This window comes from Lagopus leucura, unplaced genomic scaffold (genome assembly GCF_019238085.1).
Source record: "Lagopus leucura isolate 7727_CA_CO unplaced genomic scaffold, USGS_WTPT01 Super-Scaffold_100004, whole genome shotgun sequence".
Taxonomy (NCBI): domain Eukaryota; kingdom Metazoa; phylum Chordata; class Aves; order Galliformes; family Phasianidae; genus Lagopus; species Lagopus leucura.
Genome location: NW_024962264.1, coordinates 30,583,557 through 30,611,406, shown reverse-complemented (window position 1 = coordinate 30,611,406; position 27,850 = coordinate 30,583,557). Strand labels below are relative to the sequence as shown.

The window sequence follows — 27,850 nt, the reverse complement described above, 5'->3', positions numbered from 1 at the left end:
CTAATTTCCATGAAACCTAGCATCGTTTGTGAATGTGTTAACCAAGCACCAAGAGAAGATTTATCACTTCAGATTTCAAGACATTCTGTGCCATGCAACACCACTGAAATGCTACCGCCTCTGCCACAGAGCTGGCACATAGCTGCCACCCATAGCAAGCAGCATTCACTGTGCTCTAGGACCCTGCTCAGAAGAGTTTGAGTCTTGGATAGCTGAATGAAAAGAAAAAATGTGATCTACAAGGTCAAACACAGAGAGAAGAATATGAGATGACACAGTAAGTGTGTGACTGTATTTACTTTTTGTAACGGGTGCTAGATAGCTGAACTCCTCCTGAAAGGGTTATTTGGTATTGTAATAGAAAAGCAGCATTATGCAAGGATAGAAGGGATTTGGAACAAGCAGTTACAGTGTCTAGTAGGTGATTTTAAGAAAGAAGAGCAAATAGAGCTAAGAAATGTCTTTTTGTCAGAGGAAAGACTTAGAGAAAACCGAAGAAGTCTCCTTAGACCACCACACAAGGCAGAACATCACACAGTCAATCCCATCTGTTCTGCTTTGTACTTTCCTCTTCATAGTGCTATCCATGTTCATGTGATATTTTAAAAAGCAAAATAACACCTAAGTGCTACAGATCATTTCCTACTGTCCGTTTAGATATTTAATGCAGTACAAACAGTACAAAAATTCTTTTGTGTACTTCAGGGTGTTACTTGCTTACCTAGTCAATATTCAGTATAGAAATGAAAGTTTTCAAGTCTCAGATTTCACAGTTTCTCTGCAAGCTTCCCAGCAGCTTGATGTATCACTCAAGTTAGTTGTGCTTGGCAGCATACAATGAAGAAGTGTCTGCTGTGCAGGGACACCAAGACACAATGTGAAAAATGTCTGCATGGCACAGCCGTATTGAGCAAAGGCGAGTGGGCAGCTCAGACAGAAGCGGGCTGCAATTGCTATGCATTCCTTCCATGCCCCCTTGCCTCTGATTCTTCACTTCATAACTGCATAACAAAAACTCATGAATGCTATTTCTCATGCTATTCTTTTTCAACCTTGATGCTTTCATTACTCTAAAAGCTACATACAAGGGCTGCTCAAAAATTAATGCCTCCTATTTTATAATGCTGTCTGACAATGTCAGAGGGGGATGTTGGTGGTATGGCAGTAGAGGTAGAACTGTCCTGCAAATACTGTTTTATTTTGATGCCATGTGACAGGTGGCAGCAGAGGGGCAGTCTGACAGAATGGCATCTGATTTAGAAGTGGCATGGAGCAAAGGCGTGTCATTGAATTCCTCCATGCAGAAACAGTGGCATCCCTTGACATTCATCGATGCTTGTTCAATATTGAGGGGAGACCCACTAATTGATTTAAGCACAGAGAGACTGTGTGTGGTGCATCAGCAGTGGTGACAGCAACATAAAAGACAAGCTACTTCCTAGACAGCCATGCACAGCTGTCACTTCCAGTGGCTTGCAGGCTCTTATTCATCACTGGTGAAAGAGCACAGTTAATGGTGATGTCTGTGTTGAAAAGTAGTGTTTTGTAGCTGTGAATTTGCTCTATCAAATATTACTGTTATGCTCTTTTTATCTGTTATAGTTTCTGTGGAAATTAATAGGTAGCTTTAAGGCAACCATAATGGTATCTGAAGCTCAGTGTGCTTTGTCTTCATCTGTTGCTGAGGATTGATTCTGTACAAGTCTAGTTTTAGTGGCAGTTTAAGTTTTATTAATATTTTGCTGGTAAATAACAAGTTTTGAGTGTATAATTCTTAGTAGCACTTAATCAGCACTTAATCATTAGCCAATTTAACACCATGATTTAATGGAAAGTACTGCAATCAAATACAGCAATTTAATGGTTCAAGATTGGCAAGATAGACCTGGAACATGAAGGGCAATTCAAGCAGAAATTCCTAAACTTCATTGCACAGACAAGGACCTTTTCCCTTGGTAAATTACTCCCTTCCTGTTCACCGGCACTCAGCAAACAATGGGATCTATCCCAGAAGGGCCTCTTTTTCTTTAACACTGACCTCAAAACAAAACAAAACAAAACAAAACAAAAACAAAAAACAAACAAACAAACAAACAAACAAAAAGCCTACCCTGAGTGGTGTATCAAGTCAGAGGGAGATCAAGAGTCACAGCCCACTGTGGACCACAGGAGCTCAAAGGGCTCTTTGCATAGGACCCTTGTTTATAGGACCTTGAGATAATTGATTTTAGTAAAAAAGTTTTCTACTCTGGCCAGAAGCAGATGAAGAAATTATTGGATAAGATAATAATTTGGTGAGTTCTGGAGCGTTCTCCGCAAGTTGTGCTGTTCTAATACTCTCCAGCTTGTACTGTTTTGGTACCCCTTAGCTCAAGCTGTGTCTCAAGGAGCAGGAATTCTTGTCACCAATAGGGAGTATCTGGTCATCCCAACTTACTACACTTGATGCAAGATCAAACCACAATGGTAGTTTATCTGGAGATCACAGAGTGATCTGGGAAGCTGCACCACCACATCTGTTCACTAGAAGCTATGGTTTGTAATGGCTGTTAAAGAAAATCTGACTTTCTTCTGGAAAGAGGCTGGATTAATGAAGCAGAAGAAGTGTCAGTGTGCTCTTCGGACCACTTATCTGGGTACCTAGCCATGAGAAAACAATACAGTAGCTGATCTTTTTCCAGGTGACTTGTGGTTCAGTCTCCTAGGTCTGCTAGTGATTATATGTTTATTAAGAGGTTATTTTCCTTCAGTAGTGACAGAGTTTCATCAATCTGCACCATCAAGAAATTTGATCAAGTTACCATCATGTAAAATATGGAGATGACAAATAGCTTTGTATCACACAATTTTAATGAAGATTAGTTTATATTCTCAGTCTCAGTGGAATGTCCTCCTCCCTTATCCTTCCCATTTTCTTGCAGTTTGTAAGTTCTAGTAATGCTGGGTAGCAAGGTTGTCAGCCTTTGTTAAAGTTGTTTACATTTGGTGCTCCAATACAGAGTATTATCTGAAAAAAGAGTATTTTCTGTTAGCAAGTATAAGCACAGTGATATCTAGAAATTTTTAACCACTTAAACATATATATAAACAATGACAAGGTGTTTACGTGAATACTCTTTCACTCAGATCCAACTCCAGCATTTAACATTAGGAAGTTTTTCTTCATAGGGATTATTCAGTTTCAATTGCTAAGAAGGAATATTTTTAAAAATATATCTTCCATTTTATACATAAAAAAAATTGCTTGTGAGTACTGGTCTGATATTTGCCAGAGATCTGTATGTGGTGCTCAGGAACATGATTTAGCAGAGGGCTGTTAGATTTAGGGTAGTATGGTTAGGTTGTGGTTGGACTTGATGATCTTTAAGATCTTTTTCAACCTGAGCAATTCTATGATTCTATGATTCTGCGTGATCAGAATATTTTTAAAACAAGAACGAAATAGGCTTCTTTTAGAAGGAAGTCATTAAAGAAGAATAATTAAGTGTGTGTGTGTGTGTGTGTGTGTGTGTGTAAGTAAAAGAATATGTAGGACCTGTTTATGGAGTTAAGAAAAAAGTATGCTAGGAGGTTTTTTGGTCTGAAAATCTTTAGAACAAGGAGCAAGGGCTTAGAAGAGCTGTGAAGGCTGGCTAGGTGTGATAGCAGCTTTTTTGTGCAGGATGTTTCTTTCTGGTTCTGCCCTTAACAATATTTATGAGCTCCAAGCAATGAAAATGCATGTATGTTTTTATGAAGGTCTGGAATATCAAAAGTATGACTTAATGGGACATATGGTCAACACTAAGCTATGATGCATGATTAATGCTGGTTCAGTCTGTTAAGTAAGAGCTGCCCATCTAACAGTTTGCTTATGAGGTTAAAGGCAGTGCTGCTTGTGGGCAGATTTCTACTCAGGCAAAGGTTAGTGCCTGTGACACCTCAGTTCTTCCAGCTGTGTGAAATACCATAGCTGTTGGCACATGAACTTGCCATAAACAGCAGGTTCTGCTCCTGCTGTTTTCTGAAGAGCTTGAAACTCACAAAGTGGTATGTGTGAGGAATTACAGTCCACAAGGGACTGCCTTGTAAAGGCTGTATGTTTTGCATGTTTAGCTATCGGAGCTAATTGTTAATCATCATTTTTTAATTCTACTGGCTATGCTTATCAGCTGTGTCTGTGAAACACCATGCTACACAAATATTGTTGTTGATGCTTGAGTTCACTGACAGAAGACTGTCTTCTTAAAGAATGGGTAATCCTTTGCAGGGTAAACCCAGTTGTTCTGAATTCCCTCATTAGTTGCTATTAATGATGCCTCCTGGCAACTTCGATAATGTAAAGCAAAGAATTTGACTGTGAAATTCAGATCCTGTCATTTGAGACTCAGAATTCTGCCTCAGAAGGTCCAAGAAGCCATTTCCACATTTGGAAATGCTGATCCGAAGTTGTCCATGAACAGCTGTTTGCAAACAATATTGAGGACTTTTTTCCTACTTCACAATGAAAAATATCTCTTGTGAGCTTATGTGCACTTATGTTTCGCAAAACATTGCCATTAGAATACAGCATGACTGTATGAGCCAATCTCTTTACTGGGACTGTGTACTATAAAAGTGGAAACCTTTGTTTTGTTTATTGTGTGTGTGTTTTTTTTTTTTTGTTTTTTTTTTGTTTTTTGTGGGGCTCTTGTCTTTTACTGTTGGAGATGTCTGTCAGTTAATGATTTGAGGCCAGGTTATTAAACAACTGGACTTCAGCTTCCAATTATTTATTAACCTAAAATAATTTGCATTAATAGTATAAGAAGCCAAAAACAACTGTAGCCTTTAAGGACACAAGGATCATAGTATTCACTGCCTGTTCAGGAAAAAAAAAAAAGCAAAACCCTTTTTACCCTTTTATTTAACCATTTCATAAGTATGTTGTGATGTTTTTAGACTTCCAGTGCAAATGAGCTACAATTACTAAGAAAGGTGAGTAACAATACTCACTCTGCATGTGAGATTTTATTATCCTATGAAAGGAATAGGAATATTTATTCCTGTAATTTACAGCAAATTAATCATTGCTTTGTGGTCCTAAAGTCATTTTTTTCCTACGTATTTTTTACTCCCAGACTGCATCAATCAGCTTCCACTAGGTGCCTATCAGTTAATTACATGTGACCTTAATGAGATCATATCGGGGTCAGTGGTACAGGTAGTTCAAGTGTGATAATGAAAATGAGAAACAAACCTGAGCCATGTTCCCCTACTGTAAAAATCAGTCCACCTGGTTTAACTGAAAGTGAGGTTTATTGTCCATTATTACAATATTTTTCTTACTGCTTTGGTATCTTAATTTGAGATGTTTGCATGAATCTAACTAGTAAGTACATAGGGTTTTCAAAGTCTTACTAGTAAGTGTAAAGGTATCTGTAACACCTGAATTTAAAAAAAAAACAAAACAAAACCATTCCCACCACACACACACCCATGCACTCTAAACAACAGCAGCAACCAAACACCTTAAATGTTGGTTGTTAGCATGAACACTGAAGGGTTTAACTTCACTTTACATTTTAGAATACTTGGATACCTCCTGGTACCAAATAGCTTCATGGTGTCAGTGTCCCGCAGGGTGGCCCAGCTGTCAGATATGGATGGATTTGATTTTATCTTAGTTTAGGAGTTTGAAGGTAGGCTCTGCTTTCTCTTTACTTTAATCCAGATCTGTCAGGAGAGTGCTCAGGTATCTGAAGGTATCTGAAGGTACAACAGGAAAAATCAATTTAAATAAATTGAAATTGTATGAATTTGTGTTAAATCATTGCAGGAGTGGTGAAGCTTGATGTGAAGCTCCAAGTTCACCACAGTGTGGAGCTTCTATGCTGTGGTGAATTGAGCAAAAATCCTGCATGCTTACTTCTTTGTGTGTTTTGAGAGACTTCTCAGTATTATACCGACCAATAAATTCTGTATTTACGTATTTTTGAGGTGTAGGACTAGAAGCTCTGCAGTGTAGACTGTAATCTCAAATATCAGATACGTTGTATCTGATGCATGTACATCTGTCTAGCTCTTGAGAGGAGCACACCAGAGGGTAATGACAGGGGTGGAAAGCAAATATTAACGGGTCTGCCAGTCCTTGGCATGAGATGATATAAACCAGAGGCAACTTGATATTAATCATGGCGCCTTAGGACTGGCATGCAGACAAATTCAGGTCCTGTATTTCTCATACTCTTCTCTCTTTGGCCCAACGAGTCTCAGTCTTAAGCTTGATCCTGTGAATAAATGGTTAAAACTGGATGGACAAATAGCAGGAGCTTGGAAGGTTTGGATAAGTGTGATTTTTTTTTTTTTTTTTTACAGCTTAAACATCTGCTTATGTGATTAGCTGTTTAGCCATTAAGTTAAGTAATGGTGCTTTCTCTTGCCCAGTGAATAACATTCATAAGAATATTAAGTGGGTAAGCAAGGAGCTGAGTTTAGAGCTGTTTGTGATGAAATGATCAAGATGTGTTGTCACAGTTTTTTGTCATAATGTTATAAATCCATATATTTATACTTAGACATCACCTGTTTGTATGCATTCTTTATTTCACTAAACACTAGAGATTTGGGTATATCCAGAGAAGGAACAACCACATTAACCAGTGGAGTAGAAAACAAACATGAGAAGAGTTTAAAGCCTAGCAGTGCTTTCAGCACAGGATGTTTCAGGGTGTGCTCTGTCAGCAAATAATTACTGAGCGCCAGCAGGTTGCCTCTCGTTATGGGGTTAGTGATTAAAGTGTTAACCGGAGCCTCCCGTAGGTGCAGCCGTGACTCAGGGAGCACTCCCTCAGCTGCGGGGAGGAAGGAAAGTGGGAAGGTGAATGCTCCCAACATGCACTGAGGTGTGGGGAGTGTCCTGGCTTTCCAGCACTCCCAGGTTGGTGAGCAAAACAGCAATTAGCAGCTCCGTGAGTGAGTTCCGTAGAGAAGCAGAGGTAGCTGTTAGCTCATGCCATGCTGTCATGCTTCTTCCAAGGTATGTGGTACTCCTTTGCTTCTGTTCTGCTCGTGTGCACAGGTAAGTGAAACATAAAAGCTGGAGCTGTTCTGCTAGCTGCGTGACCTGCAGCGTCAGGGGAAAGCAATGTCCTTCGCAGTCATCCAGAACTTGAGTCAGATTATTTTCACGTAATTAAGGTGCCAGAGGGAAGAAGAAATGTTCAGTCAGTTGGAAATTCTTGGAAAAAGTTCCTAAATCTCAAGGCGACTTGCCTTAGTCCCTTGTGATAAAGGAGGCAGATCCCATGCTGCCTGTCGCTCAGTCACTAGTAAGGTTTTAAAGACTGTGCGGTGACCTTGGCTACTCTGTGTGGGGAGCGGAGGCTATCTTTCTGGAGTGACCTGAAATAGAAAGGAACTTCATAGCAATGGGTGAGTCATGTTTGAAGTACACTTGGTGAAGCCCTGCTGTGCAGTCACTGTTCAAAGGGAGGGAGCCTCTGGGTGCTGAGGGGCCTTGTTCACCGATTAACACCAGCTTGCTTTTGGTTTCAGTACTCAAAGCTGGTCTGGAGCTGCACGAGTGGAGGGGTTGCAGTGTTTTGCATATTTGAGTAGTGCAGCGTGCTGTTCTGTAATAGTGAATTTTAGAACGAAATGTAAGAGAAACTGGAAGACTTAAGGCAAACAAAATCACCTTGTATTTAGTGGGGAAAAAATGCAAGTATTCGAACTTATTTCAAAATAAGTAATTTCTTGTAATTAGATCTTTGGTGGTGAGGACGTGTAATTTAAAAAAGAATGATATATGTGTGTGTGTGTATGTATATATATATAAAGACTCACAGAATTAAAGTGTATGACTAGATAAAGACTGATCAGCAATATAGCAATGTTCTGCTGATACTGGATTTCCTATGAATATGAAGAGATGATAACTCTTTTAGAAATAGGTAGCGGTTCAAGAATGGCCTAAATACCAGAGTGCTGAGTTTATTGCATTGCTGATATTCTTACAGTGCAAAGCTCCTTGTGCTGTACAAAATTTTATATGTAAGTTTTGCTGATAGCCAAGTAAATATGATTGTGTGATAAATAGATAGCTGGACTTTGTGGGTTTTATACAGGAAAATGAGAACACTCACACAATCCTGACTTCCAATATTTTTTTGAATAGCTTTAGAAAGTACAGGTTCAAAATACACAGAAATCCTTAGGGGTTTTCGTGTTTCCAGTTCTTCTCAGCAGTGTTAGGAGCTCTGCGTAGCACATTGCTTGCTCTGCAGTCCCCATCTTAATCTATGAATGTGTCAAGAAGCACGTCTAGTCTGTTGCGCACAGCATCTTCCATAGGCTATTAAATATGAACTAAAATGCTGCTTTGCTGCTCAGCTGGACATGTGGATCAGGTGCCCTCTCCTGCAGCTGCATCCTTTTATCCTGGTATAAAAATCTATGAGGACTTTTGCTCTTACCTTTGTTGTTCCTCCATCCCTGTCTTTTTGCTGTTTTCCTAAAGCCAAGAACTTTAAAACTGTGGCATGTTATGAAATTAAACTAGTTCTCTTATCTCTCCAAAGACTCTGACTTTTCCTTTAAGACATAAATATTATAAAAAAGGAAAATCTATTTTCTCGTCAGGTTGGTCATGTACCCTCGTGAGGCTATTGGTCCTCTCACAGCTCAGGGACTGCGAAGTAGTTTTTTTTTTTTCCCATTTTTGTGCACTTCTCTAATAGCTGTTGTCTTCCTCTGGAGGTTCTCATTTTGCATCTGCACCATTTCTTATTTACTCCTATTTTTCTTCTCTGTCTTTTGTTTCCTGACAAATGTATTTTAGGTTTTAGTCAGCCTTCTCCCAATAATTAAGTTTCTTCTTCATTAGGTGTCAGGCCTTAGGTTGGTCCTTCCAAGGTCCGGATTTCAAAATCTTGCCTCTCTGAGGCAATGTCTGATGGGAAGTTATTCAGGAGATATCATTGGATAGGTGCCATGTATAGCAATAGCTATACATTGTTGAGAAAGGTGGAAAATTAACACACTTTGATCATGCTCTAATGATATTTATTCACTTAAATGTTGCTACTGGCATGCATAAAGAACAAATTATAGAAATATAGCTTGCAGACACGTGCAGATCCCAAAGGGAACTCGTGCTCTGTGAAAGGATTGGATGGCAGCGCACGAGTTTGCTCAGCTGTTGAGGAGCCCACGGGCATGGGCTGCCCCATCCCTCATGCTGCTCTGGGGTGGGCAGATAGAGGTGTGTGGTGTGATGCTGGTGAGCAGAGCTGCTTAGATGGGGTTGACTGGGGGAGGCAATAAGCATCTTTGCCAGCTGCAGTTAACAGCTCATTGGACTGTGAGACAGGAAAAGGGGAGATGTTGGTTATTTCCGTCACTGAATGATCTCATTTGGTCTCACTGTCAGTGCTTTGGGGCAGCCAGCAGATTTAAGGTATGCTTAAGATTTTTAAAGCAAATACTTGAGTAAGAGCCTGTCACTACCTAGCAGAACAGGTGGTTCTTTGGTAATCTCCTTTTTGTATTTAAAAAAAAAAAAAAAAAAATCACTCCAGTCTGTTAAGGTCACTTTTTCATTCATATGAATCACTTTACAGTCAAATTGTACTGGGAGGTCTTCAGCACTGAGCAAGAAGCAGTGCCATAGCTCACTGGGGTGGTTGCTCTGGCTAACGGTGCCTGAGCTCGCTGCTATTCTTCACAAGTTTTTTCATGTCCCACGGAAAGACACTCAAGTGCATGCCCATGTATTCAGGTGCCAGTGTATGTGAACGCCTCTGCATCTTTCAAAACTATTTTGAAATTAGTTCAGAGTGGGAAGCAGATTCAGTTAGAGGTATTAGTAAATTGCATAAAAGCAGATTTCAAGGTGTGGCTGATGGTTACTAAACTCATCTGAGAGGCCAAGAAACAGCAACATCAGACTAGAGTGCAGAAATCTCTTCCTTATATATAAACTCATCCCTGGGCCCTTTCAGTAAGTGGATTAATTTCACCTTCACCTGGATGTCACCCAAGACGCAGTGGATTTATAGAATGCTTTCTCCTGCTGCTCATGTAAAGTTCATTTCAGTAGCGACCTCATTTGATTTCAGAGGTTGTGTAATAACTTACGACAACCCTCTCCTGTATGTTCTGTGGGTGAAAGATAATGGGGAAAAATGAGGACAAAAGAGAAGTTTTTACAAGTCATGCATCTTAGACTATGATGACCTTGACATCTAACTTTAAAGAAGAACCTTGCTAGTGTGGAATCACTTGCTCAGAAAGTAGTCACTTTTACTTAGCTAGTTATGATCTCTACAAGCTTTAATTTCCTTTCTAACTTGATTTCCTGGATGCTATTTGCCTTTACGGTAGACAAAGTGATTTTCAGACATCTTTTACAAGGCTGGTTCTGGGATCTGACATCAGGCTGGAGACATTCTCCTGGCATAAGTGCTAATGGACGATGAGTGATAATAGGTAGATTCCTCTGTCACCATGCTTCAGTTAGAGAGAAATTAAAGTAGAAATTAATGCAGTCTATGGAGATTGTACTTCTTGCATTGTGATTCCTTTTTTTTCCCCTTTTTACTACTTCTTGGGCTGAGACTAAGATATTTTTGTTTTAGTGTCTTATCAGTTGTCAATCCTGATTTTCTGTTACTTTCCTCAGTTTACCTTTTATTCTAATACCTGAGGGTGAAAGAAAGCAGCCAAGACTCCATAATTATGTTATTGAAGAATGCACTGTTGGAGCATCGTGAGTCTGGCTTTTTGCCTGCACAGTGTGCTGAAATCAGTACATGGAGATCTGTAAATTGTATTGCTACATCACTTTAATTATAGCCTTGTTCTGGCTTTAATACTTCATACTTCAGGTGGTTTCTTTGTGTGCTGCAGGTTTCTGCCTATGATCAATGCTTTTTCTCTTGTCTGGTCTCACAAACCTAGTTAAGGGTGATTTGCTGAGTCACTTTTTTTGTGTGACCTTGGGCAATGCTCTATCCATAATTAGTAAATGAATCCTTAGCAGTAAATGGGTTTCAGTCTACTGAGTAATAGTCATGGAGTTCTGGAGTATTCTTAAAACTACTGGAAAAAGTAATGGCGTGTGTTGGACCTAGGATTTAAACTACTGTGATATACCTGGTGAGAATGACCTATGGCGTTTTTCCTAGGGGTGGAAAATATTTGGGTATTAAGGCTATGCACAAAGTAGCTCAAGTATGATTTGTTTAGCCTTTAGCTTCAGTGTCTGACTTGCTTTCGCTTTGCAAAACTAAGGCTTTGTTGCTGTGCTTACCATTCAGAGTTTTATTAGAATTAGTGAAAACATTTTTTTCCTTTTGTTTAGTTTCATCTCTTCTGAATAAATGAAGAAAGTGACTATGAAAGCACAGCATCTTCCTTCTGTTGCCATTAATGAGGAGAAGTTTATAACCAGGTAAATTTTTAAAAACGGAATTTAAAAATACAGTAACTTTGCTTTACTCATTGCTCTATATTTATTCACTAAAGGAGTCCTGTAGCAGCAGCAGTTCCTACAGCTTACTTTCTATGAAGCACTGATAGAACAAAAAGGTCTTTTATTTGGATTTCAAAAATTGAAGCACAAAACCTCTTGGTCTGTGAATTTTGTTTATTAGTTAGAACAGCACTTTTACAGGTTACTGAAATAACATTTAAAATTAGGAAAGAAGACCCTTCTGTCCTGAAAAACTGTTGAAATGGAGTGTGGATTCCAGTGTTTAACATGACTTCCATGTGCTTGAAGCACGTAATTTGTTTTCTAGCTCCTGATGGTGAAGTTTCTGTTACTGAACAAGATGTATTAGGCTGTCAGCTTCGTTCTGTTGTGAGTAGTAGTTCTCTAACTTAGTTAGAATAGGTTTGGAACTACACATGAACTGTTTTACATGAGATGCCTTTCTACAGTTGAATGTTTGTTAGTGATTTTCCTAATATTGCCTGAGTCCCCCAGTGTGTGGTTCCATCACCTTTTTTGGGGATGGCTTTTCCCCATGTTGTCAAGAACACAAGAACTGGAATATATGGCAGCTTATGCAATATCATTTCCATCCCTCCTGACATTCCTTTCAAAGAAGAAGCTAGCTAAATGTTCCCAAGGATGGAGCTTGTGGTAGAATTTCTGATGCTGCTCTAAGTATTAACATCGGAACCTTAATATGGGTTATAAACAGTGGTGTCGATTTCTCCCTTTTTAAGGAGGATCATTAGAGCTCTGTCCAAAGTATGAAGGCAGTAGATGCATCCCTCCCTTTCTTCCTAAACAGCTGCTCTCTTTATGCTGCTACTGCTTTTAATAAATAATGTTTTGGTTCTTTTTTGTCAGAGGTAATTAGTCTGTGTTAGTTTTCATGCAGTTGGTACACAAAAATGTTTGGAAATTGGAAATGGGACTGTTCAGTCTCAGGAAGAGAAGACTGAGAGGCAATCGTATGAATGCTTACAAATTTCTAATGGGTGAGCGTCAAGTGAATGAGGCCAGGCTCTTTTTGCTGATGGCCAGCGACAGAACAAGGAGCGATGGACACGAACTGGTACACAGGAAGCTCTATGCAAACATGAGGAAGAACTTTTCCTGTGAGGGTGATTGAGCACTGGAAAAGGCTACTCAGAGGGCTGTGGATTTTCCTTCTCTGGAGGTATTCAAAACCTGCCTGGACATTTTTGTGCACAACTTACTCCAGGGATTTTGCAGGGGGTTGGCCTAGATGATCTCCATGGGGCCTTTCCAACCCCTGTGATTCTGTGAAACGTTCCAGATGAACCAGGTCAACACCCTTCTGTGTTAGTCATGGTTACAACTACTGTTCAAGTTTCCTTGCCTTGGGCTGTGGGAAGAAAGTGTTTCAGGATTCACTAGTAGATTTAATGTGCATTCAGACTTGCTTCCAACGGAATTTGCAGGCTATTGTCCTCCTTCTGCACCTTGAATTGGCAGTTATGCAGCTCTTCTTCCAGTCATACCATGCAAATTCTGCTGATGTGCCAAGTTTGATTCTTGGGGATTGCAGAATGGAATTTGCATTTACCTGGCTGAAAAAAAAATCATAATGTCTTTAAGCATAACTGCTATAAAAATCTATGGGTAAATGCATAGGTCTCAGGTGAGAGGAGGATACAAGCAAACCTTACAGGATTAGTGAACATACAGTGTGCTCTTCGTGGTTTTCCATGAGGGCGCTTGACCTAACTGCTCCCTTGTATCCTGCCTTCATTACTGAAGAAACTAGTAAAAGTGCACTGTATGTTAACCTCTTCTTGATTTGTCACTACATAGTTCTTCCAGTTACTTAGTGCTGGCTTTAATTAATTGCTGTGTTTGACTGTCATCACAAAGGCACACTATAAGGGACACCATGGCAATGCCATGGAGTTGCTGACTTTACTGGCAGCAGAACTGCGAGGAGACTCTAACAACAATACCATGCAGCCCTACAGGCTTGGAGAGAAGTGGCTGGAAAGCTGCCTGATGGAACAGGACCATGTTATAATGTTAGGCAGTCGGCTGAATGTGAGCCAGTGGTTTTCCAAGGTGGCCAAGAAGGCCAATGACATCCTGGCTTGTATCAGGAATGGTGTGGTGAGCAGGAGTAGCAAAGTAATCCTGTCCCTGTACTCAGCATTGGTGAGGCCCCAGCTTGAGTACTGTGTTCAGTTTGGGTATCTCAGTGCAGAAAGGACATTGAGGTGCTGGAGCAGGTCCAATGGCAACAAGGCTTGGAGAATATGCCCTATGAGGAGAGACTGAAGGAATTGGGGCTGTTTAGTCTGGGGAAGAGGAGTCTGAGGGGAGACCTGATTGTTCTCTTCCAGTATCTGAAAGGTGCTTACAGTGAGAGCATGGTCTCTTCTCGCAGGTGACAGGATGTGGGGAAATGGCCTCAAGAGCTTCAGGGGAGTTTTAGGTTGGATACCAAGAAAAACTTCTTTACAGGCAGGGTTGTTAAGTGCTGCAACAGGCTCCCCAGAGAGGTGGTTGAGTCACCATTTCTGGATGTGTTTAAAAACCATTTGGATGTGGTGCTCAGGGACATGATTTAGTGGAAGGTTGTTAGGGTAGGATGGTTAGGTTAGGGTTGGACTTGATGATCTTTAAGGTCTTTTCCAAGTGATTCTATCTGCCTCTTTGTTAGGGCAGTCTTGGAGTCCTCTCAGCCAAGGTGTGCTAGGCGGACTCAGTCTGGAGCTAGTAGGCTAGTGCATGTGTTAATCCTTTTTTGGACTAAAAGAAGTTTGGTAAGATGGATGTGAGCAACCAATGTGCCCTCACAGCCCGGAAAGCCGTATGTGGGACTGCATCAAAAGAAGCATGGCCAGCAGGTCAAGGGAGGTGATCCTCCCCTCTACTCTGCACTGATGAGACCTCACCTGGAGTGCTATGTCCATATTTTGGAGTCCTCAGTACAGGAGAAATACAGACCTGTTAGTTTGGGCCCAGAAGAGGGCACAGAAATGATCCAAGGGATGGAATGCCTCCCCTACAAGGGCAGGCTGAGAGAACTGGGTCTGTTCAGCCTGGAGAAGAGAAGACTCTAGGAAGACCTGAGAGCAGCCTTTCATTATCTAAAGCATGTCTGTAAGAAGGAAGGAGACAGACTCTTAAGCAGGGTCTGTTGTGGTAGGACAAGGGGAAATGCTTTCAAATTAAGAGAGGGGAGGTTTAGACAGCTGTAAGAAAACTTTTTATAATCAGGGTGGTGAGGCACTGAGCAGGTTGCCCAGAGAGGTGGTTGGTGGCCCATCCCTGGAGACATTCAAGGTCAGGCTGGACAGAGCTCTGAGCTACCTGGTGTATCCATAGATGTTTCTATTCACTGCAGAGGAGTTGGACCAAGATGAACTTTAAAGAACCCTTCCAACTCATAAAATTCTATCATTTTACAACCCTTACTAAATCACTTTGCTTTTAGCCTGTGATTTCAATTGCCTTTGCAACCACCATGGCCTAAAAGACAGGCCTCACAGGAAGACACAAGTCCTTAAGTATTCTTAAATTGTTCTCAGGGAACTGTCCTCCACAGCTTTCAACCTTCCAAAAGCCCACAAGGTAACAGCTGCCAGTGGAATGATTGCTTGAGATATTAGGTTGTGAAGCAAAGAAGGCTTAAGTATTCAGTGTCTTAAAGGCAAGATCAGCAGGTCTATCACAACATATGTCAATCAAAAATGTGGATCTCTTACTTGCACCTTAATCTTGTTTTGCATCTGGATTTTGCCTGTCTGAGGCCAAGACATGCTTAATCTTGCTTCCCTTTAGCCAGTGTGATGAGTGTTTTTCATGTGCCTGATTCGTATCTAAGTCTGTTATTACTTTCACTTTTGGTGGAATGACCTGAATATAATCCCTCATAGCTCAGAAGACTCAGAACCAAGAATGAGTTACTCCAACACAGTGAGAGGAAAAAGGGCTTTCAACATCTGTATTTCCAGGATTTAAGATCAAAGTGACTTAAGGCGGATGCTGAAAATGTGGTTTTAGAGCCCAACAGGCTTGATAAAGCCACTCAAAATATATTTTGGGAACTGCAGCAAGTTAATGAAGTAAATAATTTACATCCAGAGCCCTAGAGGGGAATGCAGTTTGAGTTCAGCAGTACAGACCTTGCCCTAGTGTTAGCTACTGAATAAAAGCCCTGCTTCTCTTCACCCTTCTTGCTCCCTCTCACAGAGAGGGACAAAGATCACCAAGCAGCAGGGCACTACCAAGTTCAGTTAGTGTCATTCAGAAATGCCTTTGCCCAAACGCTCTGGATACATAGAAATGGAAAGAAGGGGCAGACATAAGACTGCAAGGTATCTGTTTAGAGCAGTCATGGAGACTGGACAGCAAAGAGATACTATGAAATAGTGTTCATTTCATCCCTGAAAATCTCCTTCCTAACTGCTTTGCAATGGCTGATGGGCTGGTCATACTTCTAGGGGAGGTTGCTCTTCAGCTCATCATCTCTAATAAAGGTGCCACTGTCACCAGTGATAGTGGCCTTGTGTATTCTAGGGTGTGGGTGTATTGTGACTGATACAGGAAAACAAACATGGAAAAATTCTCCCAAAAAGCTTCATTCAGTGTTTCCGATTCCCTAATATTATGTTCTTAATTCCATCTCTAAATGTATGTCTTATAGAAGTGTTTAATACTTTGCATATGGTCTCATTCAGAATGCTGCTACATCTGAAATCTTCTTGGTGAACTCAATGGCTTTTGCAGTATATAAAACTTAATTTCTACTGTGCATGGTTGCTATGTGTTATTTGATTCAGTGATGCTGCTGTGAGTCAGTTTTCGTAGTTTTTCTATTTATGCTTGAAATTGGTGTAGAATCTCTAGTAGTGCTTCTGGGTCTTGGATGATTTCTTTAAGTCTCTGTGTAACTTTGCTGTGAGATAAGCTTTAATTTGTTTTAGAACTTCTGTTATGGTATTTTATACTAGACAGTACAGAAAAATAGATGTTATTTGTAAGTAAGCTTGGTGTTTTCACTCACCACTGCATGTCAGACCATGAGACAATCTTGACTGTTAGTCATCTCAGTTAATTCTTAATCGCCATCAGTGAGGCAGAACTCATGCATCTCTGGCCATTCTACCTGCATTTTTTTATACATGCAGGTAGAAATTACCTTCTTGAATTGTAGTTTAAATAACCTTTGTTGTTTAACTGATCTGAGAAGAATGTTTCTTGATACTGAAAATATTCGTCACCTGGTTTTCTGTTCAGGCTTTTCTAGCTTGAGCTGTGACTTGCTTTTTTCCTTCATGGCTCACAGCACTTCTCGCTTCCTCCGCTCTCCTTTGGGCTCTGTCAGTGTGGTGTATGTTGTTCTTCAGAAGCAATACTAAAAAGCAGAGCACTTTAACCAAACTCAGCCTTCAGCTTGTAATTCAAGCAGACTGGCTCTGAGGAGGGTGCTCCCCTGGGTACCTTCTTGTGTGGTACAGCACGGCGCTGTCTGCTGGTACAGAACAGTGACCAGAAGTCTCTTTTGCAGAGAGCTGGTGCCTGAGCACTCACCATTTCATATTTGTGCAGCACAGTATTTATTGCTTCTTCCCTATCTGCAAGGCCCATGTGAGCTGCAGTGTCAGCACTGTGGGTTTTGGTAGCACTACAGCTGTTAGATGTGTGATCTAGCTGGGATGTTGTAGAAGCACAATGTGTGTGCCCATAGACTGCTTGGTATTTGCTCTGTGAAGCGTTTTCACAGTAGAAGGTTATGCTGTGCTTCTTTAAACTGTAGAGCAGTTTTGTTTGGAATCTGATACAATGGGCTTGGTTATAACTCTGGCTTGTAGGCAGATGTTTTCTTCATATCTATCCATTCTCCTCTCAGTAAAGACTTAAAGCTGTCATGTTGCAAGCAGAAGGAAACTGAATTATTTTGTCTTTGTAGTCGCTTTGATGAAGAATAAATGTAAAAACAAAAATGAATTGAAAACTATCACATAGAGAAAACAAATTGTAACCTAACTAAAATCTTCTGCAACATTTTGCATGGGAGCATTGTTCCTGTTTGCTTCCCCCTCACTCTAGCAGGAGTTCGAAGTACCAGTTATTCTAGGGCAGTGCTATTAATGTCACCTAAGACCAACTAATTCATTTCCTCTGTATATCAGGTCTTTAAAAAAGTAACTTATGGGCAACCCAGTATCCTGACAAAATTTTACTCCTGAAAGACTTAATAATTAACAAACCTATTCAAATGTTCAGTGGGTAACAAAGATTGAAGGGAAAAAAAAAAAAAAAAGCGCATTACTCTGCCACATAAGCCCTAGATTTTACAGTAGTAGAGATGTTTAAATATGATTAATTTTATTGTGGTCTTTTATCCTAGAGAGCAGCTCCATTCTCTTCTGAAGGTCTATAACTCTTACTATTCTGATCAAGAAAATCTGCAGTTGTCATATGATCAGGTAAGGATCTGTGTGAAAATGATACAAAAAGTATAAAGTAATAGTTGGAAGAGTACTGATGGGTGCTGGTGCTTAACATAGTTAGACTGAACAATGTAGGATACACCTTGTGCCTTATTATGTTAGATGAAATATATCACTATAATCAAAACACCTCAGTAAATGCTGAGTCAAGAGTATGTGAGAAGAGAGGTGAAAAAGGTAAGTTCAGACAAGTGGGAATTTGAGATCATTGAGTGAGATTTCCTTGCAATCCCAGTCACAGAAAATCATTCTTTGGGTCGACCTCTCAAGTCTCAGCTCATTAGCTGGGAGGTAGCTGAACTGCAAAGCTTTCTGCAACATGCAGCTCCTCCCCTACCCCTTCAGCTGGAACAGGCAGTTTGTAATGGCCGGGCTGCCATCACTTGAGTTGATTTGCAGATTATCTATCTCTCCTCAAAAGTGAACCTTCAGCACAGAGAATGCAACAATAGCCCCAGGAATGTCCTTCTGTGGAGACCAGAAGTGTCTGTGTAGCTGAAGGACTGATGAAAGTATGAGTCATGCCTCTGATACTACAGTCCCTGGCTTAGCAGTCTAAATATCCTTCAGCATCACAAGATGTTTCTGTTTGACTTGCATTAGAACCAGAAGGACTTTTAGAGAAATTCTGGGCAAATATTGTCTGAAAATTGGAAGTATTCAACTGTCTGTCACAGTTCATTCTACTCAGAGACCTAGTGACCAAATTTGTTGTCAGCAGGAATGGGCATCAATAACACTGTTGCATTGCCCTACCTCAGTGAGGATGACTTCATTAATGTTGTCTTTCTTCTTTAACAGCAATTATTCTACCCCTTTGTTCCAAAAGAACTACTCACCCAAGCAGAACAAATAAGATTTGATTTCTAATTGCCTATGATTGTGGAAATGTTGGTTGGAAAGAGCCTCTGGAAGAATTATCTAATCCAGCCTCCTGTTCAGAGTAATGCTGACACTAGGTCAGGTCAGCTTTAGCTTTAGTGAGCTGAGTTTTAGAAATCTCTAAGGACAGAGATTTCACAGCCTCTCTTTGTGACCTGTTTCCAGGTCTGTGTCAGCATAACACAACAGTATTCCCGTTTAACTGAAGGGAATTTCTATGGCTGTACTATGATGCAGTGCTCCTTTTTTATTCTTTTTTCCCCCCAACAGCGAGAAGGAAGTAAACCATTTATTGAAGGAATCTTATCAATATTTTGGGGAGTTCGACATCCTATCCGCTTAAAAATTCAAGATGAGAAGCAGATACCCTCTTTTGTAACACTGAAGTCAACAGAGAATGTGGGCTTGTTCCCCAGTAAAAGGTAACATATTAAGAAGGGGGGGATAGCTGATGTTTTGAGGCAGCTCATGAAGGTGGCCTCAAAGGCTATGGCTTATCTGGGATATAGTTGCATATCCTGGATTTCCCAAAGGCTGCAACATCAGGTTGACTGTGCAGCGATGCTCTTCACCAGGTGTAAATGAACTGATCTTTCACCTCTGTTGGGCAGAAAGATGCATCTTGTTCTGGCTTTCTGCTTGAGAATTGTCAAGAAGGTGAAGGAGGAAGCTGCTCTTGTCTATATTGATTGTTCACATGCAAGCACTGAGAAATTTATGTACACAAAATGTTTTTAAAAATAAGAATCCAGTAACATGCAGCACCTGAAAAAAATGCCTAGTGGTACACATTCTATACCATGAAGCAGAAAGCTGGTGGATTAATACTAAATTATTGTCTGTGCTAGGTTACTTTCTCAGATGTTTCAGGCATGACGCCATTGCTTCTCAGGGCAAAGTTAAAGCCAGGAAATGAATATTTAGTCCATGCAAAATCTGATGTTAAAAAACATTAGAGATGTAAACAAATGAGCTGTTCCTTCAGACAGCTGCCTATGAGTGTTCTATGTTGATCTGAATCCTGCTAGATTTCCCAGATCTTTAAATAAATAAATGGTGTAAGTGCTTAGAACATTTCCTTTTTCTGTTTTTAATACTTTTTCCCAAGCCTTGACTGGTGAATTTGGAATTACATCTGACAAGCAGAAGCTGAGTAATGTGCAATATGGAGGCTGAGCCAATATTTACCCTGAATGATTCCCTGGTAAATTCTGTACTTAAGAGCTCCTTTTCTTAATAATTTGTTGTCTTAGATTGCACGAGGTATGTGTTCGAATTGTGGGTTTAATTCTGTCATAATTGCAGCTGCTTAGCTCCAGTAAAACCAGGAACAGTCATCTTCTTGCTCTTGGAATTAGTGGGAAACCTCGCAGGGAGTAAGCAGCTATGAACTCGAGTCTGAGGCAAACCTGGTTCTCTTTGTTTACCTTTAGTAGGTCTCTTGATATCGGTTACATTTGTCCTGTATGATACAGTCCAGTCAAGCAGTTAAATTTCTCTTTGCCTTTTATTCTTTCAAGAGTGTATGACTGGTAGCAGATGCGAATCTTAAAGTAAATATTAATTCATGATCACAGAAATGTGAAACTGCCCTGACATGCTTTAAGGCATGCAGAACAGCTTGATTGTTTGATCTTAATTGAACTTTTTAAATGCATGGAACAAAACTGAGATAGTTGTTTGGCGTGCTCATTGGAATTAGTTGAATATTGTTTTGACTAGTTATAGGAAATACTTCTTCTTTTAACTATTTTCCTACAAACTAGATTATTCTTGGTGAGAGCAGTTAACTGGCCAGAGATGTTTTGCTAGAGACTATTCAATGAATTATGGAAATAAAGACATAGAAAAAGTTAATCTTTGGAACAGGCATTCTTCTCAAGAGATGGCTTGAAATCCCTGCTGTCCTACAGAACTGGTTTGGAAAGCTCTACAATATTTCATACTCCAGAAATGACATGCCCTGTGACTATTTAAATGTCCAAGTATTTTTTTTTTCCTGTGTGTCTGCACATCATCCTACCTGTGGTCGATCTGCAACATTGCTATGAAATATGCAAAGAATTACTGCAAATAACTTAAGGGCTGTCATTTTCAACTTTCAACAGGCTCTAAATAGGATTTTGTTATGTTTGGGATCACTAATTGCACCATTTTTTTTTTTTTTTTAATGAACAGAAATTTGATTATGACATGAACTAAAATGACTCGCTTTGCATGCCACATTGAAGGCTGTAATCGTGTTCCATAAAGTTTTGAACAGGGATAGGAATGTGTTATCTGAAGCTTGGATACAAGATAAATTAAATTTACTAAGTTAATGTAGGTTTGTTATTTCAGGGGAATGACACGATGGGGAGAATTTGATGATCTGCATCATATTAGCGGAGAGACATTGAAATCTACTGAAGAGAAGCTGAACTCTGAGAAAAGTTAGTGTCTGTGCTCTTGTGTTCACTAAGATCTTTGTTCTGTGACTGCAGAAATAATTTTGCATATTAGATCTCAGTAAAGGTAATTTTTCCTCAGTCTATTTACCATTTTTTGTATGTTGCTGAAATAATGACATATGACTGGTTGGTAAAAATATGGCTGTACTGATAAATTTTCAAATCATGTGTACTGTGGCTGTGGTTTTTACCAAAAAAAAAAAAACATTCCCAAGAAGTAGAAAAAGTGGCAATTGTTGCCTGTGGCCACTGCAAGCAGCCTACTGCTCTTCATTGTGTGCCCATGCCCAACTCTCTCCCAGAAATGTAAAACAAAAGAAATCCCTCCACCATGAACCTTCTTACTGTGTTGGTATTGGCAAGGAGCAAGGTGCAGCTGTACAATATGCTGATGCAGTTTCATTCTGTCTAGGTTATTCATATTACGAAAGCAACACACTGAAGTCCAAGAGCGAGCAGGAACATGACTGTGCTACTCTGCCCAGGGCGGTCAGCAGTGCTGCAGCTGTAAGGAAGAGGACCAAATTCCCCATGATTGCTAGAACAGAAGTAGAAACTCACAGATTTTCTATCAATGGCCACTTCTACAACTATGAGGTATGGATGTAGTCAGTTTTTCTTCACCTGAGGTTTGGGTACTGGAGCAGAATAAAACCTCTCATGAGCTTCTGGACTTACCCTGCATCACCTTAGCCGAGGGGACATTCCCCACTTGGTCCCCCCTATATGGCTATTCCTGCGTCCTTGGGCCTTGGCCTCCAGCCCCAGGGAGGCAGGTTTCAAGTGCATACAGCAACAGTGCGGTTTGGTCAGGGCTACAAAGAATCCACAGTGGTCCTTCCTTCCTGGGGGGATGCATTCCCTTCTCCTGAGCACGCCATGTACCTTCACAGCAACAGTGACAATGTACTTGACAGTTCGCTTCATCCCAGAGCTGCACCGGTTTAGATTCGTTTGAGTCTCAACTTTTGAGTACAGGAGTCCTCATATTCACAGCCTTTTGTTGCTGTTTTTGTTTCTTAGACATCAGTTTTCACTCCAGCTTCTGGATCAGAAACCAAGATAAGAATTAACAGCCATATGAGAACAAGAGAAGTAATAGAACAATTGCTTCGAAAGTTCAAGGTAATTGCATGCTTACAGAAGCCAGTGCAACTACATTCTAGAAATGCTAACTTGACCAGTGTCCCACCAGTCCTGTGTGAAAAGCAGGACATAACTGAAATCATAATACATGAAATAGAGCATATATACATGACAGTAAGCCATAAGTGAGAGAAGTGGCGCTTTTACTTTACAAATGCTTAATGACTAGATATGCCTAGAAAAGATATGTAATTTGCAGTGAAGGAAGAACTAGTGATGGCTTCTTTATGCCTTCGTGCACTGGAGGGGAAATTCACCTTCAGCGTTATTCAGCACAGAGAAAGGATGTTTGACTGTGCTTCCCCCTAGTGACAGGCCCTAGTAATTGTATTTTTCTGAAAGCAAAAAGGAAGCGTTGCTTAGTGTGAGTGCCTGGTATGCACACTGTTGGATCCAGGCACACAGAGAGATCCAGGAAGCCAAATTTAAAAACTGCACTTTGTGCTCTGTTCTGTGCGGTGTGACTTCTATACAGTTGTACACATATATCGAAAAATAATTTTTGAAACAGTCCCTTTTTTTTTCTGAACCTGGTAGTGCAGGGAAGTGGAAGAGATCACAGGTTGCTGCGTTAGTGATAATATTCTTAGAAAATCCGATTATCATCTGAAAAGAAAACTTTATGAGATAGTTATGGATACTGAAAGGAAACTCCAGTAAGATCACTTTTTTGTCTAAGAAGGTGTGTGTTGCTCCTTTAGGCAATATGGTAGTATTGGAAATCATAAGGCACTGGAGTAGAAGGACAAAGGTAATGGCAGCGCAGCTTTGAATCTTATCCAAACAAAAAGTGTCTTCTAACTTCTAACAAAGTCCTAGTTAGTGGGTTTTGGTTTAACATTGAGTTGAGAAGCACGTAGCTTATCTGCTGCTGATGAAATGCTCAGGAAACATATCAGTCAGTCTGAATAGTGTTTTGGTTTTGTGTTTACAGATAGAAAACAGTCCCCATGAATTTGCACTTTATATTATCCATGTGTCTGGAGGTAAGCCAGATATCATTGTGGGGTCATTTCATTTCTATTTATCTTCTGTGTACATGGGGGAGACTGCTTACCTTGGAGTGACAGCATTCATCACAGGCATCTGTCCTTGCACACACTGCCGAAACACAGTGCAGCATTTTTGCTTTTCTGGGACCCCGTAGATATGTGTGCCTCTCTGATGGAGAGGAAAACCTGAATAATTGTGTTCTGGGTGCTTTGAGTGCTGTGAGTATGGCTGCTTCCATTAAACAAGCCTCAGCTTTTCCTGTAATTGACATCTACTTGAGATGCTCTTCTGCTGTTACTTCTGTTCTGGATGACCACATGGCAGTCTTGGGATGCCAGTTTCCATGTGGCAGTATTATGGAATATTTTAATTGGAAAAGGGGATATAAAGGTTTTAGGGAGTGCTGGAAGATACCCAGCTCAGCTTTGAAATGCTAACCTGTCAAAACCAGACTAAACGCACTTCATTTGGACTTCACAATTTTGAGACATAGTCTTGGATCCCCCAGATGTCTAGTTCAAAGTATTCAGTTTTAATAGAAAATGCCCACTTTCGCAATGCATTGCGATTCTATTTCTTCTTGAAAATATATATATATATTTTTTTTTGTTAAAAATAATACTTGAGAGAATGGGAGAACTAAGGGAAATGTACCTTAAATATCAAAATGTGAGTTTGAAAGGATGTTTGAAAATTATGAAGTGAATTTTGTTTCAGTGAGTTACAGCTGCATTGTCAGGCCTAGAACTAATCTCTTAAACATGTACTTGATTACCTAAACTGCAACTCCTTTGTGTTGCATTTTTGCAACACTGGCATATGGTAGTATAAATGTAGGTGCCACATCTTCCTGAGAATATGCATTAGAGACTTGTTATATCCATAATAATTGCACATCAGGCAAAGATAGAAACTTTGCCAAGAAACAAGACTTCCAAATGCATCTAGTACTTAAAAGAACTATTGTATATTGTATGTATCAGCACATTGCTTTTAAATCTCAGAAAAGAAGCAGCTGAGAAGTGGAGACATTCCCTTGCTGCACAGACTCCTGCAGGGGCCATCAGAGAAGGTTGCCAAGTTTTTTCTCATGGACAGGGATGTGGAAGAGGTCAGCAGCGATGTATGTATATCATCATTCTAACAGTTAACAGTATTTTTCCCAGTTAACATAGTCACTAATGAGCATTTCTCTTCATTTTCTTGATAGGTTGCTCAATATATTCAATTTCATCTCCCCTTTTTGGAATCAATTCTGCACAGAATAAACAAAGAAGAAGAACAGGAGATTCAACAGACAATTGCAAAGTAAATAGAAATGAAATCTGGGGGGATCACTTTCAGTCCATTAGAATTCTTACAGTTATAGTTTGGCTCAGTAGGTTAATGCATTTATGTATCAGGGTGCAGTTACTGCTTACACTGAACTTTGTGGGAATTGCAATTGTTTCTGTATCCTGCATCCCTAAGTGAGCTGTTGCTGTGGAAGATACCAGAGTAAATTCCAGACCACTTATACAAGGTTGGAGTTTTTTCATAAAACTGGGAGCCCCAGGGTCACTTCTGTTGTGATTTGGATGTCTTGTGAGCCTTAGACTGGTACTTCAGTTTCTACTTGCTGCTGTGTATTTCCCTGGAATGTGTAAATGCAGTAAATATTGTGGTACTATTTAAGTGTCACTGCATTCAATTTAGACAGATGCAGAACTCCAGATGCAGAAGAATATCCTTTAGAACTTAATTTCTGAAAAATGGCATGAGTGGTTTTGATGGTAGCTCAGTTTTCACAACAGCTGGAGATTAAAGCCACACCAGTGGCTCTGAAACCATGAGGTCAAAACCAATGTGAATCTAAACTAGCTGTGAATCTGCTAACTAATGTCCATCAAATCATTTTGAATAAAAATAGCCAGGAACAGAGGAAAAAAAATAAATGAATACAAGCTATTGCCATTTTCTGTTAGAATGGCTTTCACTGCAACTTTTTTTACCCATTCAACTAGAATGTTCAAGTTCAGGTTAAAAATGTTTTCTAAAGGATTCTGTGTGATTAAACACACTATTTCTCTTTCTCTCTTCTCCTTTCCCTCTCTTTCTCTCTCTCAGATACCTTAAAGAGAAGCGTGTGATATGCCAGCACCTTCAAAATCGAACTTTTAAAAAAACAGAGACTACTGTTTGATGTGATTTGGCATATTGCAACTACCACCCACTGCCTTTGGCAAAGGAAAGTCTGTGTTTTCTTGAATGTGCCATCACTGAAGAGCACTTAGAGCACAAAGGTGTGCAAAGTGCTTCTTTTGACAATTATGCAACTGAAACTGTACACACTCCACTATGGCTCTGGAATGCAAGTTGGGGACCACCTAAGAAGATGGACTAAATCATCCAAAAGACAAAGTCTGAATCTAACTTGAAACTTCAGATTGGGAAAAGTCCTGTTCTGAAAAGCAAAGGCTTTAAAATCTTCTAATTTCCAAACCATTACCAAGAGTCTGGTATACAGGAAAATGTTGCAATAACCAGTGTGCTAATCGTGCCAAAAATAAGAAAAGAAAGTATATGACTTTCCTTCTGTTAGAAAAAATGATAGATTTTATTAGGAGGAAGCTTTTCTGTAGAGTTAAGTGGCAAAAGGTATTTATGTATCTAAGATTGCAGTTAGGCATTTCACATAGCTTACAAAAATACCTACATAAGAGAGACCTGAAAGCCTAGTGGCTTCCAATTGGTAGGTAAGTAACTCATATAACCTTTGAGTCAAAGTTTGAAGAATATAAATTCAAAGTCCACCATCTTCATGGCTACTCAGCTCTTAACTGTATGAGCAAAAGTATCTCTGACACTTATTTTAAGCTGCAAAGAATCCTCACAAAGTATTGTGGCATTTGCTTGACTGGGTGCTAGAAGGCATCCCATGTTTTCATTGAGACGTATTATTCCATGTTACTTTCTCTGTTTCCTATTTGAAGAAGGAAAGGAAAAGTGTTTAGTGAGAGGCTGACATCAAAACTCTTACAGGATGGGGTTGGCATCCTTCTGCAGATGCAGTTTTTGGACAGTCTGACAGTTGCACAGTGTACAGCATTCCTCTATCAGATCCTATGTGGTTCAATCGTGCTGAATAGTAAAATTCAAATTGTAGAGATGTAAATAAAATGTGCACAATTAAGCGCCCTCCTGAAGTACCTTCTTTTTAATGTGATGTCTGTGTTTTCTACCAGCAGTGTGTTTGGCTTCTGCACATAACAGGATGTATGTGCTGAGAGGGAGGGAATTGGTTACAGAAAATGATATCTAGAAATCACGTGGAATAAATCAAGTGTGAAAAGCTGTACTCCCTGTGAGGTGACACTACTTGAATGGTAACTAAAAAATGAGAAGTCATTGTGCTAATTAAACTATTTTGCTTGGGGCAGGTGCTTATTTTAATGTGCAATCTATTATAATCTTACAGAGGAAATTATTGTGGGCATGGGAGCGCAGAGGGGAGAAATAAAAACAATTCGGTAGTCAAGCAAGATGCATGGCATTTGTAACAGTTGCCTTGGGTGTGCCAATGTCAGTTCATTGATGCATGCAAATGTCTCTGAAATTTCACAGGTGAACCATTCATACATTGATTGGCCAAGTGTTTAGGAGATAGGAAACTCACCATGAAACATTACAGGTTGGGCTTGTAAGGTCAAATTTCAGTGAAGTTTAAGTAGTTAGTCAATGGTCATGTCTTGTTCTTGTCCAAAGCCAAGATGTTGTCAGCTTGAACCAAATCAAGCACTGTCATTTTTTGTTCAGCTGCAGACAGGTATATTTTGGCAACAGCTGGCCATACTGAGACACTAGAAACTATGCTAAAGTATGGGAACAGACTCATATCGGATTGTATTTCTTGCTTTGTTCTGCCTAAATTACTCTAAGGAGCAAATCAGAACTGAAACACAGAACAATATGCAGATAGCTCAAACTTATGAGCAGGGAGAAAATCTAGCATGCACTCAAAAAACTGCAAGTGCTGTAGGGCTGTCTGCTGCCTTGCTGCATCTTCTCATTGTTTTAACCAGAAAGATGTATTTAAGGTATTTTTGTGTAGGTAGCCTATTTCTGTTGTGCTCCACTTGGTAAATGCTTGTGGTTGTATGAATGTGCAGTATGAAAGTAATGGAGCGTGGTACAGTCATAATTCTTTGGTCTGAGATTTGAAAAACTAGAAAGAAAGATAGTGCCAGTGCACTGAGCATGTGGAAAAGTGTTTGCAAAGCAGATTGTCCAATCCTGTGTGTTCCTAAATTGAGTCATTTTTTGCCATCGTCTGATATTAAACACTTGGATCCCGTTGAATTCACTTGTCTTGTTGAATTAGGACTAAATGGTACTGGAAAACTAACAATGCACAAATACAAATGTAGGTTGCCGGATTTAAAGCACTAGTGAAATAAATCTGCTCTGTTACA

The 27,850-nt window shown here is 39.9% G+C and overlaps 1 protein-coding gene across 5 annotated transcripts; it reads left to right on the top strand.

Annotated features, from left to right (window-relative positions):
- The first annotated feature begins 11 nt into the window (after positions 1-11).
- RASSF6 (Ras association domain family member 6) lies at positions 12-27,850 on the top strand. Of its 5 annotated transcripts, none has more exons than XM_042871876.1 (11): positions 12-277; positions 11,324-11,413; positions 17,826-17,904; positions 19,081-19,232; positions 21,151-21,242; positions 21,673-21,857; positions 22,284-22,385; positions 23,341-23,392; positions 24,404-24,522; positions 24,610-24,707; positions 25,506-27,850. In XM_042871876.1, exons 2-11 carry the CDS (start codon positions 11,343-11,345, stop codon positions 25,579-25,581), a joined length of 1,026 nt encoding a protein of 341 aa, XP_042727810.1. In that variant the 5' UTR covers positions 12-277; positions 11,324-11,342; the 3' UTR covers positions 25,582-27,850. The 5 variants fall into 5 exon arrangements, with proteins under 5 accessions (XP_042727810.1, XP_042727813.1, XP_042727809.1 ...); XM_042871879.1 differs by lacking the exon at positions 12-277 and adding an exon at positions 6,799-6,997 and having other exon boundaries at positions 24,404-24,510; XM_042871875.1 differs by lacking the exon at positions 12-277 and adding an exon at positions 6,799-6,997.